At 39.7% G+C, this 15196-nt stretch overlaps 1 protein-coding gene across 2 annotated transcripts in view; it reads left to right on the top strand.

Annotated features, from left to right (window-relative positions):
• Positions 1–15196, top strand: part of BZW2 (basic leucine zipper and W2 domains 2) — a 54771-nt gene that overhangs the window by 6716 nt on the left and 32859 nt on the right. For both annotated transcript variants that reach the window (XM_017836267.1, XM_017836265.1), the window contains exon 2: positions 11494–11558. In XM_017836267.1, coding sequence (XP_017691756.1) covers positions 11501–11558 — 58 coding nt within the window. In that variant the 5' untranslated portion in view covers positions 11494–11500. The remainder of the gene's footprint in view (positions 1–11493; positions 11559–15196) is intronic.

Here is a 15196-nt window from a genome sequence, read left to right as displayed (position 1 = left end):
TGATGCTGTAAACAAGGAAATAGATTTCTCTGTTAATAGTGTCAAATAGCATTGTGCCAAGCTGGCATTGATATAGTCCAAACAACCACAAAGTGCACAAGTGCTTTCTCTGAAGGAAGCCAGGCTATTTGGCATAGTGATGTTTTATGCCCTTTAAAAAAGATACTAAACCTATTCCAGTTAGAAATCCATAACTCCTGCAGTAATGTTGGCTTCAGAAACTGAGTTGGGTGTGGGTGGGTAGCTGTGGTCTTATGCTGAGCCTATTCTCACAGCCTATTTGGGGTACTCTGGATTTTGAAACTTCTCAGCCAACAATGAAAATTCTGTGAATCGTTTCAGAAAGATAAACAAGCAGGTGTGCTGAATTAACTATAGAACTGAATAATATACCAATAGTAATTGCCCTATAGTTAATTTTGGGTGGGTAACTAAACTCTTTGCCTGAGATGTTTATAGGCATCACTGACTTTCACACAGATGGCCAATCTGCAGGTGTGAAGTTTGATCTGGTTCGGATATCTAAAAAGTGCCTAAAGCTGAAGCTGTGAAGTTGTTCACCCATTTCACTCTAAGATGGGCAAGCAGAATATTTTAGACTAGCTGTTTTCTGGAAATGTTTATGTTTCTCGTCATGCTGAAAAGAGGCAAGGATTGCAGGGTCAGACCGAGATGTCTGTTGCCGTTCATTTTTAAAGTTAGGTCAAATGCACCCCATTTTTGGGTTCTGACAGTTGGCTGTTTGTTTGAGAAAAGTGGATATGGGTTTTGGCTTAGCTGATTGCCTTGTGAAATCATGGACAGTGAAATAGGAAGTGATCCTCAAACCCAGTAGTATCAATTAAATTGCTGGGTTTTGCATTGAACTGGGCTGACTGACGGCTGTCCATGCTTCCATTACCAGTGTGTGGGCACAATGTGCTGCAGTGTATCCAGCACTGCCAGCTGGTGGGATTTGCTGCCCCTGTGATGGAGTGGGGTAAGATATTATATACCTGCTCTGGTCTACATCTGGGTGAAACAGATGTCTCAATAACTTCTTGTGATGTGATTATGCTGTTAGGAGATGACGCTAATACTGGAAAATAGATACAAATTGTTGACACAACCGGCTAGTTACTCTGGTTTTTTTCTAGCTCACATCATTTGCATTGCTTCTTTATTCGACTTCCTTTCATGGCAGTGTTTCTTAATTCTGAGATTTTGGCTACCTGTGTATATAAATTATTTTTGAGAACTGAGTTTTCATCTGAGTGCAATTATTATCAAAATTGCTTATAACTTTTTGAGAAGCAAAACTATTGTGATGCATTCATAATAGCCATTGTTTGAAATGTTGTGTTTATAGATAGACTGTGAATTCTTTGGGTTTAGTGTGATGGAATTAAAAGTCTTCTGAGTCTGGATTACCAACAAAGACATATTCTTGGGTTTATGCATTTATGTTTTCAGATAAGTGTTGCATTTAATGTCAATTATGTCTGGATAAAGCGTGGAAAAAGATCAAGAAAAGCAAAGTTGAACTGTTAAAATTGAGAGAAGATGTGGTGCTTTGAGCACTTCTGTGACTGTGTCTGTGCATGGTGTACCAAAATAAGGGAAACATGATTGCTTAGCATTTGAGTCTTTCGTTACCAAACCAAGACTGATCTCCCAGTTCTGATATGTGAGTAGTGTCAGAGTCCAGTACTCTCTGATCAGCAAATTTTAGATATTCCACATGTGGAGGATGTGATGTTCAATATCTAATTTCCTCATCTGGAGATAGCTGATATTACATGGGATATATGATTTAGCAGAGTAATACAGATAATGCTGAAAACATAATACCGTTTTAAATGCATGTAACAAAGTAAAGCAATTGCAATACACAGTTCAATCATAATATCAGTGTGGTTGCTGTTATCGGTCTCTACGGTGCTCACTGGGCACGATGCTGGGCGTTCGCAATCACTGGGAAGAAACATTGGTGGGTTGAATCACAATATTCTGTACAGACTGGCTCAAAACTTTTTGTTTTCATCACTGAAGATAACTAGTTTGAATGTTTTCTCTCATCTTAGAAGAAGCAACGTGAAGTCCAGCTACAAAACTGGTAGTACAACAAGCTGACCCAGGACAGTCCTCTTGGGATTTTTGTTTTACTTCTCTTCCTCACCTGGCCTTACTCAGTTGCCACCCAGCTCTGAGTGCTGTTGCCATAATACACCTAAGTGGAGTATGCTGTCATGGGCGAGTAATGCTTGTCTTGTGTGTTTGTGGATTTAAGAGAGCACCTTCTCATGCCAAAGCTTGGCTTACTGGGAGAAATTTGCCTTTGGTCTAGAGTTTTGTCTCTGAAAGTGGCCTGCAGTATTGGGTAGATGTGAAGATAAAACAAAAAAAAAGAATGGGGAGGTAGGAGAACGTGGTGGTATGAATTTCTGCATTTCTTTCTTTCATGCCCTGTCAAACCCACAGCAATTTTCAAACTTAGAAGGTTTTATCATCCCTGTTTTTAATAGCCTTGGTAGACTCTTCTTCCATGAATTCATCTAAGAGCTACCAGGCCTCCACACAGAGGTGAAGAAGTGCCTTTCTGAAGTAAACCTGGGAGCACCAGGTATGTGAGCTGCCAAGCTATGGGTAGGATAGTGAGTGCCCTCTCTCTGTGTGCTCAGTCTGTAATAGTTATTTTTCTGACTCACCTAAAAAGTAGTTGATTTTGTAGGCACCGCGTGCCATATACTGTTGGGTGAGCTTTGTTTCTTGTTTTTCCCAACACCTATTGGATATGAATCAGTATCTATTGCCATAGAATTCTCTTAGCTTGATCTGAGAGGAATTGTACCCATGACTACCTAGAAAATAATTGCTGGTTGAAGCAGTCTGAGCACTGACTGCTTTATTCCTCACTCTAGGACTTTGTTCACCAAAACTAGTGTGTTCTGTCAAAATGTTCAACCTGCCCTGCGGAGGAAGAAGCAGCCACAGGGAACATGGTATTGCTTTTGGGATGCAGAGTGATACAAGTCAGTTATGGACTCTTTTTTTGTCCGAGTGAATGCTGCTAACAGCATAATTGGTGTTAGCTGGTATGTTTGGAATACTTGACATGGTGCAAAGCATTGTGCCCTTTGTGCCATCTCTTTGTGCCAGAAAGATCAGAATTCAGATATCTGGAAGCTGATTCAATTTTCTGCAGGTAAAAAACTGTGCATTACCTTGGTGAACTCTTTGCACCATGCTTTGAAGAAATAATTAGGGAGGTCTAAATTGAAACTTGCTTTAATGCTTACAGCAGTTGTTCTGTCAAAGCCAAGGCCTTCACCACTTGCAAGTGTGTAGGAGGTGCTGGCTATTAATATATCCCTCCTCCAATTACTGTATTTAGTTCATGAAATAATAAACTGTTAGCAACTGGGAGGCATTGCTTTCTGGAGAATGCAGAGATTGTATTTATTTTTTTTTATTTTTTAAGCTTAGCCTTTGTAATTTTGAAGGCAGTTTTGGGTTTTCAGGTGCTGCAGTGCTGTGTCCTTCTGCTCTTCCTGCAGTGGCCTTTATTACTGAACTGTTTTTTATTGTCTTGTATCTGACAAAATTCACCACTTGGAATGAAGCTTCTCTGGTAATTCTTTTGACATGTCTTCTTCCAAATACTTGTGTATATTGGTTTATTGGAGACCTAGTTCAAGGGGACCCTATAAAGTAACTCCATTAATGATTTTTTGCAAGTGTTCTGTGAACAGTGGCTGCTGCAGTTTCTTTGCCAAACATTAATGAAGGCTTGAGCTAAGTTGCAGCAGTACCTTTATAAAAATGTTTTTGCAGAATTTCAACTATACCATTTTTCCTGTAGTGAAATCATCTCTACTGCAATTGCTGAGACAATAATTCTTTTCAGGATAAACAGGGCATCCAATGTCCCTCTGAATTCAAGAATCCTGTTCTAACATTTACACAGTCCATTGAAAGTGTAAATGTATATGGTATCTTGTATAAGAAAAAACCTTGTTAGATTTGGAAGAGTATTGTCTTCCTCTTGTTTTCTCAGTTCACCTGACCCGGATCTCTGCCAATCCTTTTTATCTCCTTCTTTTTCTAAGAGGTTTTCCCGTTGCCAAGGCATGCAAGCTTGGAGTTGGATGACTAGCCATCACCTTAAAATGATGGTTAATTGGATATGAATTGATCTGTAGCAATACCCCATCTCCATTATCTCAGCCTACTCCAGTTAAGAGCACAGCGCCTAAGAGAGCTCTCAGCAGTGAGAAAAGCTCCTACTAATACCTTGTCCTTGAAGAATTACATCTAATTCCTCCTCTTCAGTTGCTGAAAGAAACCTTGTTACTGAAAGACAACATTATGTGTGTCAGCCTGAGTGTGTGATTATTTTCTTGACTTGTATTTCTACCTGTCAATTGTTAAGATTTTTTTTTCTCTGTTTTTTTTTTCTTTCTCTGACTTTGCCATGACTAATGCATTTTTCATATGGTTGCTAGTTACAACACAGAGAAGTCCTTTGTCTTGGTGCTTCAGTTTACAGTTCTCTTGACATTCTGAAGTGCATCTGGAGTGCTTCAGGAGTCTTATTCATCTGAGCCACTTCTGTAGAAATTTTTGGTTAATGACATAAAAAGTACCCAATCTCCTGAAATAGGTGCAGTGAGGTGAATCTCTAATGCAGTGTGTGATTGTACATTCATTGATGGCAGTGGGAAGTGGGTTTTTTTGACTGTTTTTCAAGAAACGTCTTCCTACGCATCCCAGTTTAACAGTTAGGTGATGTGATTTATGGTGCAAACTTTGGTGAGTCTGTCTTCTCATTTTTTTTCTCGGCTTAGAGTCGTGGAAAAGACCTGTAAGATCATTGAGTCCAGCTATTAACCCAGCACAGCCATGGCCATCAGTAAACCATGTCCTTAAGTGCCACATACACACGTGTTTTAAATACCTCCAGGGATGGTGACTCCACCACTTCCCTGGGCAGCCTATGCCAATACTTCACAACCCTTTCAGTGAAGAAATTTTTCCTAATATTCAATTTAAACCTCCCCTGGCACAACTTCAGTCCATTTCCTCTTGTCCTGCCACTTATTACTTGGAAGGAGAGACTAGGCCCTGCCTGGCTACAGCCTACGAAGGTAGCTGCAAAGAGCAGTAAGGTCTTCCCTCAGCCTCCTTTTCTTCAAGATAACTACTCCCAGGCTGCCTGCACAATTCTTGGCTGGAGAATCTTGCATGAGCATAGGTTTTTATTTTTTATTTAATGCGTAGTAAGTTTCATTGTCTTTAGGTATTTGTTTGTACTTCCTGCAGAATGAAACCAATTCCACTTGTTTCATGTCTTTTTCTCTCTCCCACTAGGCATACTAATAAAGAACTAGTACTTTTATTGCAGTAGAGACTTCTTGCTGTGGACAAACACTATTCTGTGATGAAAAAATAAACATTTAAAAAAAAAATTAAGTGCCTTGAATGCTTCTAGAAGGCTCATTTGGGAAAGACAGGGCATTCAGTGTGTGTTGAAAACCTGCTACAACACTGTCTTAAGATTATGTACATGATAGCCACTGGTGACTAGGGCATGCTTACAAGTATGCAATCAAAGGTATTTTCAGCTGTAAATATGTGGATTAGCAATATGCTTATTTCTTGTAAATATTAAAACACAAGGTTGCTGCACATCCTTACATGACTGCTTAGTCCCTGCTTGTTGCTGTTGAGGCCATTTGTGCAATAAAATCAGTGAGGTGATTTTAATGTGGTGAGAGCCTGGCTCCGGCTTTACTGTCCCTTGCGAATGGCACGTTAGGAGTAAAGATTTCATAAACATTGTAACTGGGGGCAAAACAGCAAGATAAACCTTGTGGCTGCCAGTGTTGCCCTTCCTGGTGATTTGTGCCATGGTTGAGGTTACAGACCTCCAGCTTATCAGTGACTTCTTAAAAAAACCCCTATGTTTTAGGAACAGGGGGCAAGAGTCAGAAAGTACTGATGAAATGGCACAAGTCAACCTGCACAGAGAAAACCTGGTGTGTCTCACTAAGTGTAGATACTTGGTCTTGCCATCTCCCCAGATGTGCAATGAAGGAGAGGAGAGGTAGCTTCTTAACACCACTCTGGTCCTGTTCTGAGCACTTGGGATCCTGGGAAACAGAAAATAGAGCTGCTTATTTTCTTATTTTTCAACAGTATCAAAGCGAGCTTTAGCAGGAGATACGGAGTATTGGAACTACTCTTCACCTTGTGGGCTAGCCATTGTACTGCCTTGAATATGGAAATAAAGTGCTTTTCCTTCACATTGACCAATCCTGGGAAATGTCAGGAGCTGAGGTGGATTTCAGAGCTTTATGAGGGTGCAAAAACTGTATTAAAGCAGCAGATGCTTCACAGCTGTCTCAGCAGTGAACACTGCAGCAACCATGTAGGCTGCGTGACCAATGTGCAGTGGGATCACTTGCCGCACCCGGGTGTTGGGAAGTGCTTGTGGAAAAGGAGGACTGTAAAGAGTCCCCAGAGGGACTCAGTGTCCCAGTGGAAAGTGGGAAGCCTGATGAGGATTTGGTGAGAACTGGTGGCTGCATTGCTTCCACTCTGTCTTGTCGTCCCCTCACGTCGCTTTGTTCCTCTGTGCTGGTAATGATTTAAATGGTTTCCACCTACGGATTTTGTTAGCTCATAATCTAGCTGCCTGCTGCCTTCCCAGAGAGCAGAGACAGCTACTGGCTGTGTGCTGACATGTTTCCTCTCCAGCAGAAGTGCAGGGGCAGCTTTTCCTCCGTGCTACTCAAGTTTGGTCATTTGTTCTTAATGTAACTTCTTGCCTTGCTGCTGGAAGAAGAGGAAAACCCTCTTTACCTGGAAGTGGAACTGTGAGAGGATGAAAATGCCCAGTAACATTGGTGGATGAAAAAGACCCAATAAAGCCTTTTAAAGTCCTTTTTAAAGTCCAGTAAAGTCCTAGATAGTCTTTGGAGAAAAAAAAAGATTGCCCTTGATTTGTAGGTTGGGGTGTTTCCTTCATAGCAACACACTCCATCTATGCTTCTATTTTATTTGACTTTTTGATGAGTGCCCCTGTCTTACATGATATCTCAACAAGGGAAGGAGATGGAAATAATTCCTGCCAAGCATCTGTTCCTGTGAAAGCTAGTGGTGCTGTGTTGGTGGTGCTCTGGCATCTCTCTCCATCTCCCTGTCAGTCAAATGCCATTGGTGCCAGTCCCCACAGCAGCAGCGTCCTGTGGAGCAATGCTGCCAAAGCCACCCCTCCGCTGCACCACCCAAAGGGTCACTGCTTGCCCTCATGGACTGTTTTTGGTGCTCTGTGTACATGGAGCCATAAAATCTTGGTAAGGACTTTAATAATGAACTGTTGTTCTTATGTTGTCTGGGACTGATTTCCCTCTCTCCATACCTAGGGCAGTGGAGTGTCGCTGCTGTGAAACAGCTGTTCCTGAATTCATCTGAGCATGTTAATGTTTGAAGAATCTCAGGTGATTCTGAGATTTTGGTTAAAGGAAGTATAAAATGATGCTTAGAAAAATCATGTTGCTTTGAATAAAGGTTTTCAGTATTTTTTTTTTCTTAACTTTGTGCAATATGTTTCCAAGAACAAGTGCTTCCAGTATTTTAGTGTGGTAGAAACTTCAGCCTTACCAAGGTTTTAAATAATTCAGAACTTAATCATCATAAGAATTTCCCTGTGGTATGGATAAAAGACTGCATTTTTCTAACTTGTTAAGCAAGTTCATACTTGCTGAAGTTCTAAAGTAACTTCTACAATCTGTTGTGGGTTTTTTAAATTAATTTTTTTAATTAATCCTGGATTTAGTAATTAAAACTGTTACAGTTTTTATTAATTGTGTGAGAAGGATTGGTGGATTAAAGCAACTACTGTATAATACGTCTAGTTGTCTACAACTGCAGATGTCCTTCCATTTTATTTTAACTGTGTAGGGTCTTTAGCATGTAAGTGAGGAGCAGCAATAGAGAAAGCTGAGCATGTGGACTTCAAGCAGTTTCAGGAGAATGTACCAGCTCACCAACTTACGTATTTTTAAAGTATGAATCTGTTTTATACAAGCCCGTTAACAAGAGTGGGAGTGGAATTTGGGAGACTTTTAAGTCATGTATTTTTTATTTTCTGATGAATTTTGTAGCTGCAAGTTAGCAATTAGCAGGCTTAGACATTTGTGGTTTGTGTGAAAAATGTCCACACTGGAGTATGTTGCCTGGTTCCGTACTGCTCTCTGACATCCGCTTGAGTATCGAACGGTAAATTGAGAGTAAAGCTTCCATTGCTGAGCCCCTCCCATGTTCTGTAGAAGAGTGGAGTCTGTGAAAGGAATGAGCTCTCATTTTCACACTCGCTCGTTTTCCTGCTGACAATTCATAGGAGTCCTGGAGGGTGTTGGGCTGCAAGATCCAAGTTTAACTAGTGGTTTGGGTTTTCTTTTGGAGGCTATTTCCTTCCTACCTCTATCTGTCCCTAAGTTCTTTATTCTCTAACCATTATGATTTTTCTAGCTGCCATTTCAAAATTTGCTATTGGCTTTAGCCTGCCCACATGCTGTACCTTTCAGAATGGAGAATATGTGTAATAGTTCAAGGCCTTGTGATTTCAAGGTTTTACAGCAACAAGACACCTGGCTGCACTCTGATGCAATCAAATGTGCTGTGCAAGTTTATATGCTGCCACCCTGAATTTACAATCTTTAGCCATTACTTTTGTCCTGTTATTGGTGTGCTCTTGATTTAAAAAAAAGTAAAAAAAAAATCCAGGCATCTGTTGTGGTGGCAACAGCACTTTAAAATCTCATTTGCAGGAGCTGCTGCTATTTGTATTATAGATATATCCCGGGCTGTCATATAAATCACTGGGTTGGTTTTGCACAGCCTCATGCTGCCATTTCTTGATGAAAGATCCTGGGCCAGTGCTTGAGGCAGTGCCTTATAAAGCCAGACCCTCACTGTAGCAGATTAGAGCACAGTGCATGTAAAGCTAAATATAGAAGAAGGCATATCCTGTCTTCCTGGTAATTAACTATTAAAGAGTCTCTTCTGTTGTACTGAACCTCTGGTCATTAAATCTGCCACAAGTGGTGAGTTTTACTTTAACAACTTCGGGTTTTTTAAATCTTGTTCCCATCTATCTTAAAGGACATACTTTATATTCCCAGGGAACAGTCATGTTCGATAGTCATGCTTCAGGTGCATGCAACTCTTGCAGTTTAAAAATACACTGCATCAAAGGGAACGAGAAGACTGGTGCTAAAAATTTAGCATATGCATTTCTGCCGTTTATAGAAACTGGGAAACTGTACCAGTATGGCTGCATCGAAGGCTTTTGTGTGTTCATTAAGGAAATGGGCACTGTGCATCCCAGCCTGATGGCATGTTTGTGCTCAGGAAGATCTGTGAGCGAGCAGATTAATTCTTACCTGCTGCGTTACTTGCTTGACACTTTCTTTCCAAACCTCATGGGCTCCTGCCATCTCTTGGGCATTTTCAGACCCAGAACAAGGCGTAAGATGTCCAGGCCAAGTATAAAAACAAATCAGAAGTGCCTGGGTGAATGTTATAGATCAGTCTCTTTACAAATAACTGAAGGTCAGAAAGACAAACCAGACAAGCATGTCAAATCTAGCCTGTCAGTGGCTAAAGGCTGGGCTATTGCTTATCCCTATAGACTGCTGGATTATCTGCCTAATTAACTTGGAAAGCACCTCCTGTTCTCTGCCACTGAGACAGCTCAGGAGGGGAAAGAGCCTTTTGGGCTCTACTGTGAAGGGAGTCCTGCAGCACTTTAAAAGATCTTGGGTCCTACAGCACTTTAAAAGATCCCATGATATCATGGTTTGCCATGTTTAACTCTCTTTGCAGATGAGCAAATCATTTTTCCAGAAGGCCATTTAGTGTTGCAGTTGTTTTGAAATGCTCCTTGGTCTGTTAAAACTCCAACTTTAAACCTCAGGCATAAGTGTGAACTTCTCAGTTTAACTGCTTGTTATATCTTTGTGTTTTTATGACTTGCAGGAAGCAAACCCAGTCTTGACTCTGAACTTTACTGGCTATTTCCAGTGCATGTGGGCAGTTTTTGACTGTGGATAAGTGATAAGCCTACACTAGAAAGCAGTAGTTTGCCAGGTTAACAATTTGAAATGCTGCAAGAGTGGGCACCTAGGGAGGCTGCAACTAGAAAGGGAAGTCTGGCAAATAGTAACACGTTGTAGCATTGTTAACAGAGTTAAATGAACTTTCAGGGGTAGAAAGAGCATTGCTTGGATAGTAACATGTGATTGATGGAGTCTTTCTAGCCGTGGAGCTTGAATTTCTTTTCATTCATAGTAGGAAGAAATATTGGAAATGTGTGTACTTTTAAACTAGACCCACAGAGTCTACAATAAAGGAATAGAAATAATACAGATTTTTTAAGAACTGAAGTTATTAGAAGAACATGCTCAAAGTCTTGCATGGGAAGGCTTAATTCTGGATGAGCAAATCATACGTAACAGTGTCCTAATGACCTGCAGAGTGTGAAATAGGTGGCCTCTGAGTCTCAGGGCTGGCACTTGCTGTTGGCAGGACAGGGGGATGACCTGTGATGATTTCTGCATGCAGCAAAGCTTCCTTTTATTCGCTGCTGTTTTCATTCAGCTTTCGGTTTAGCTGCTCTTTGTGGAAGCTGTGTCTGTGTGATTAAACTGACTATATCCAAAGCTGAAAAATAGTTTTGTTTTCTTTAGATCAAATGGCATTAATATATCAGCACTTCCCAAATTTTTTGACATTGTCTGTCGAGACTCACCGTTAAGGTCTGAAGTTGTACAAGCCCAATATTTTTTACTGTTACATGATGTGCCATGTAGGTCCTTAACTGTATATTTATGCACAAAGTTGATGGAGCAAGGGATTTGTTTATCTTTTATTATTTCTACAAAACCCACCTGCTTTTAAGGACTAAATGTTATTAAGAATTTTATTGGGATTTGATGATTAAAACATTGTAATTATGGTTAGACCACAAAGTCACATCTTTAGCAGGACAGTATGTAGCCCTGGGATTGATCTGCCTGCTGAACATTCCCGAGGGTGAGACCTGTGCCATGACGAGCCCCACCAGGATGGTTCTTAGACTTTTGCCCCAGTGGCTTCTGTGCCCACAGCATCCCCATGAGCTGGGTGGGCAGTGGTGCTGTACCCCTGCCTCAGGAGTAAGGGCAGAGGCTCCATCACCTTCCTGTCCAGGTTTGAACCTTCAGGGTTTTTTACAGAGATGCCAAGAGCCAGGTTTTGGCAGAAGCACATCTTGTCAAAGTCATTCTTGGATTGTAGTGCTCTTCATCTTTAAGATAATGTGAATTACTTTTTGAATATGCATCAGGAACTCTCTTGCCCTTTCACATGTTGGGATTTTACTACAGCGAGTGTTTATTTTGCCTTTAGATTAAACTGTTGTCTGTAAATGCCAGAATAAAAATATTTTTCCTTTTTTTCTTTCTCCAGAAATTTTATGAATAAGAATCAGAAGCCGGTGCTAACAGGCCAGCGGTTCAAAACTAGGAAGAGGGGTAGGTTGCGTTACATTTCTTACTTTATTTTCCTGTTTGTTAAAATGACTGCAAACAGGGCAGGTGGAATAGTTTAAAGTTCAATAACGTTAAAGTTTTTCTCCCCTTCTTTTCAGTCATGTCAAGATTGCAGATGTTATGTTTAACTAAGCTCTATGAATTTTATTATTTTCACTGTATATCTTAGGACTTTATTTAAAATTTCTGTTTCTTAGGTATGAAATCTTGTGGAAGCCTCCATTAAAAATGGAATTCTGAGTTTACAGTATATCTACAGATAAGGATGAAAATTTATTAGATGTTTGTTTTGCATTTTTCTTAAAATTTTTTTTCAAGTAAGAAAGCAAAATATGAACTTTTATTTAAAGATTGTGTAAAGAAAATTATCTGACTTTTTGGGGTTTGATTTTTGGTTTTTATTTCTTTGACTCAAATCAATGCTATGTCTATGAATGAACCTTTCATATCTAGAAAGGAATTCTCTCACCTTCCTTCTCCATGAGATGGTCAGATCATCTCATTGACCCTACTTTCTGTAACAACAGAGGTGAGAAAGCTCCTTTTTCAGAAATACTTCTTTTTACTGTGTTAGTGTAGTCTTTTTTTATTGTTAAAATAAAGGAATTACCATTGTGTGAATCCCACTGTGATACTGATTTTCTGTAAACATGACCAACACTTTTTCCTTATGTACAATAAGCATCAATTTTTTAAAAAAGCTGTATGGTGCTAATTATACTGGTTATCCAAGTATTCTGTACAGTGGGTGTCGTCCTAACATGTTTGGTGATACTATACTCAGAGTTCATTTGTCATGTTTTAGGTGGCTGAGATTAATGCCCAACAGTTTGAGGCAGAAAGCAAAAATATGTGTAATAATTTATTTTCCCCCCACCAAAAAAATGTCTAGTTTATGAAAAGAAAGCTCAGATTTTTTACTGGTGTAACAGCAGATTATTACAGCAGACACAGGTGAAGATCCTGTCTGTCATGAAACAGACTTTTTCCATCTTGACTTCCCTGTTTCTAATCAAAAACTAACACCTAGTCTTAATCTCTTGTGACAGAAAATGTAAATACAAGCATTTTTCTTAGTGTGGTTGAGAGAAACAAAAGGAGTTGGTAACCTTTCTTAGAAAATTGCAACTTCTGTCACGAGTCTGAAGAGCCGAATGAGTGAGTACCGTGAGATCAAGGATGATCACGAAGCTTAGAAGAGAATTGCAAAATTATTTGATGTCAGTCATGATAAAAAGCAGCGCCAGCTTTGTCATCTTTACTTCCTTGCACCCAGCATTTCTTCAGTTTGTTTGACTGATGGAGTGTCTTAAATGGAAAGTGTATTTTTTATGGTACATATACAACGTTTGTAAGTATAACTCATTAAAAAAGAAACCAGTATTGTTTGTAATTAAATGTCACGATGTTCCAGTAATTAGTGGGATTAACTTTCCATGAACATGGTGCAGAGCGTTATTCCATAGGAGCTGTACACTGTGTTAACTAGCAACCACATAGACATAGCTGGAGGAGTGGAATTAACAATCCCTAAAAAATACATCTGTCAGATTCACCAGTGAAAGCAATGAGACATGCACACTTCTGGATTGATGCTATGTATTTTTCAGTCTAGGTCAGTCAGTTGTGGTACATGTTATTTGATAAAATTGTCTCAGAAAATGTCCTCTTTCTCATGAAGACTTTCAGCCCGTGTTTTGCACTGTGGCATAATTTGGTCTTTGACTCCTGTTTAATACAAGCAGTAATTAGAATAAATAAAGAGATCTGATTTGTATTTCAGTGCCTATCTCTTGGATTGCTATTACAGTGATTGGGAGTGGCACTTGTTACATAGAAGAAGTAAGAGACATGGTGTGGGGTCTGAAAGATTGGGGGGTGGGTTTTTGGTTAGTTTTCTTCAGAGAGGTTACTTAAACAGAATGGTGGATATTAAATAGCTTTAATATAGAAATTTTAATATGCAAACATTTCTTTTTGTGCTCGAAGCATAAAATCTCTTCTTCAAACACAGTGGGATCCTGGTTGCCTTAATATTTGAATATCCTGCTTAGAAAATTGTAGATACTTGTTTCTTTCTAGAAGCAGAGGGCTTGAAGAAGAGAAATGGTTTCCAAGTATGTTTATTCCCCTCTGTTTGCATATACTTTTTATATCACAGCAGTGTCACAGACTGTTATGTCTTGGACTTAGACTAGAAGATAGATTAGGCCTTTTTTGATGACTTTCAGTATATCTGGGGATCCCGAAATGTCGCTCAGGTAGGACAGAGTGCAGTAGCTGTGGTTTGACCACATTTCAGTTGTCAGAGACTGTTCTGTTGTGTGTAACAGGCAGGCAGGTAGCGGGGTCTGAAGTGCACAAATGCTGCAGGCAGTGTGCTGGTTGAGAGACGATGGCGTGTTTTTACCAATTGACTTGTGTCCCATGATACTCCTTTTTTCCCTTCTGCAGCTCCCTGGAGCACTGCCCTATGGGGAGACAGTGAGGTGTGACACTGCAGTCAGGCAACTAATAAAATTAATTGCCTATATGAACTGTTATCACTGGTCAGCTAGCTGTGACTAGTCTCTGATTGTGAACAACTTCTGAGCTTTTAGAGAGCAAAAGAGGAAGAATACAATGTTTTTTTCTTTAAAGTTTAAAAGTGTCTAAAACGTTTTTGAGAGAGGACTATGAAGGAGGAGCTTGTAAATCCCACTCTTTCCAGTTCTATTAGTTGACCAAATAAAAGGAATAAGCCTTGCCTCCAGCATACGTAGTGGCAGACATGAAAATTGCTTAAAAATGATTTGAAGGAAGAATGATGTTGTTAAAGGAAAAACTTTGCCAGGGAGGGAGGCATCTTGCAGTTCCATATCAGGGTTTTAGCAATTTAGGCAAAGAAAGTAGTTTTGTTAGTTTTCAGTATAGTTTCTGTACTTGTTGAATAATGCTGTTTTGGTGATGAGCAGTAGTGGCATCTGGGCAGTACTTGTGTTTATGGAGCAGATACATGGGATGCAGACTGCATTGACTGCATGCATGCGTGCAGAGTAATGTCTTTGTGTGTTCTGAAATGGAAGAGCAAGAAATAGGAGTAGCAAAAATGCCAGTAGGTAGAAAGGAAAATTTATGTATCCAGACAATTGACAAATACGTGAAAGACAAAAAGCATCACAAAGCATTAACAGGAACAAACAGTGCACGTTGTTTGAAGTAAGCTGACAGGCAATACCTGATACCTAAGTTTATTCCTATGGTGTAGATAACATAGGATCGATATATGCTAAAAAAATGGTGCAAAATAAGCTAAGCAAAATGATGTGTAACACTTTCAGAGAGAAAATTATCTAGTAAGAAGTCAATATTAACACCTTTACATTAATATGAATTAAGAAGAGGGTCCAAACAAGGCATCTGTTTTTTCCCACAGAAATACAGTTGTGGGCGTTCTGTTGAGTAGTTAAAATTCATTCTTAAGGAGAGGGGTATAAATGTACTTTGTGATTTTCTTAGAAGCAGAAGAAAGGATATAAGGATCTGGGAACATGGAGAAAATTAAAAGCTGTGTATAGCACTGCGTCATTGGATATTGTGTGCATCACATCTGCAAGCTACACCTGCCTCTGCTAGCCTGT

The sequence above is a fragment of the Lepidothrix coronata genome, unplaced genomic scaffold (assembly GCF_001604755.1).
Source record: "Lepidothrix coronata isolate B3197 unplaced genomic scaffold, Lepidothrix_coronata-1.0 Scaffold273, whole genome shotgun sequence".
In the NCBI taxonomy this organism is placed as follows: Eukaryota; Metazoa; Chordata; class Aves; order Passeriformes; family Pipridae; genus Lepidothrix; species Lepidothrix coronata.
This window is presented reverse-complemented; position numbering and strand designations above follow the sequence as displayed.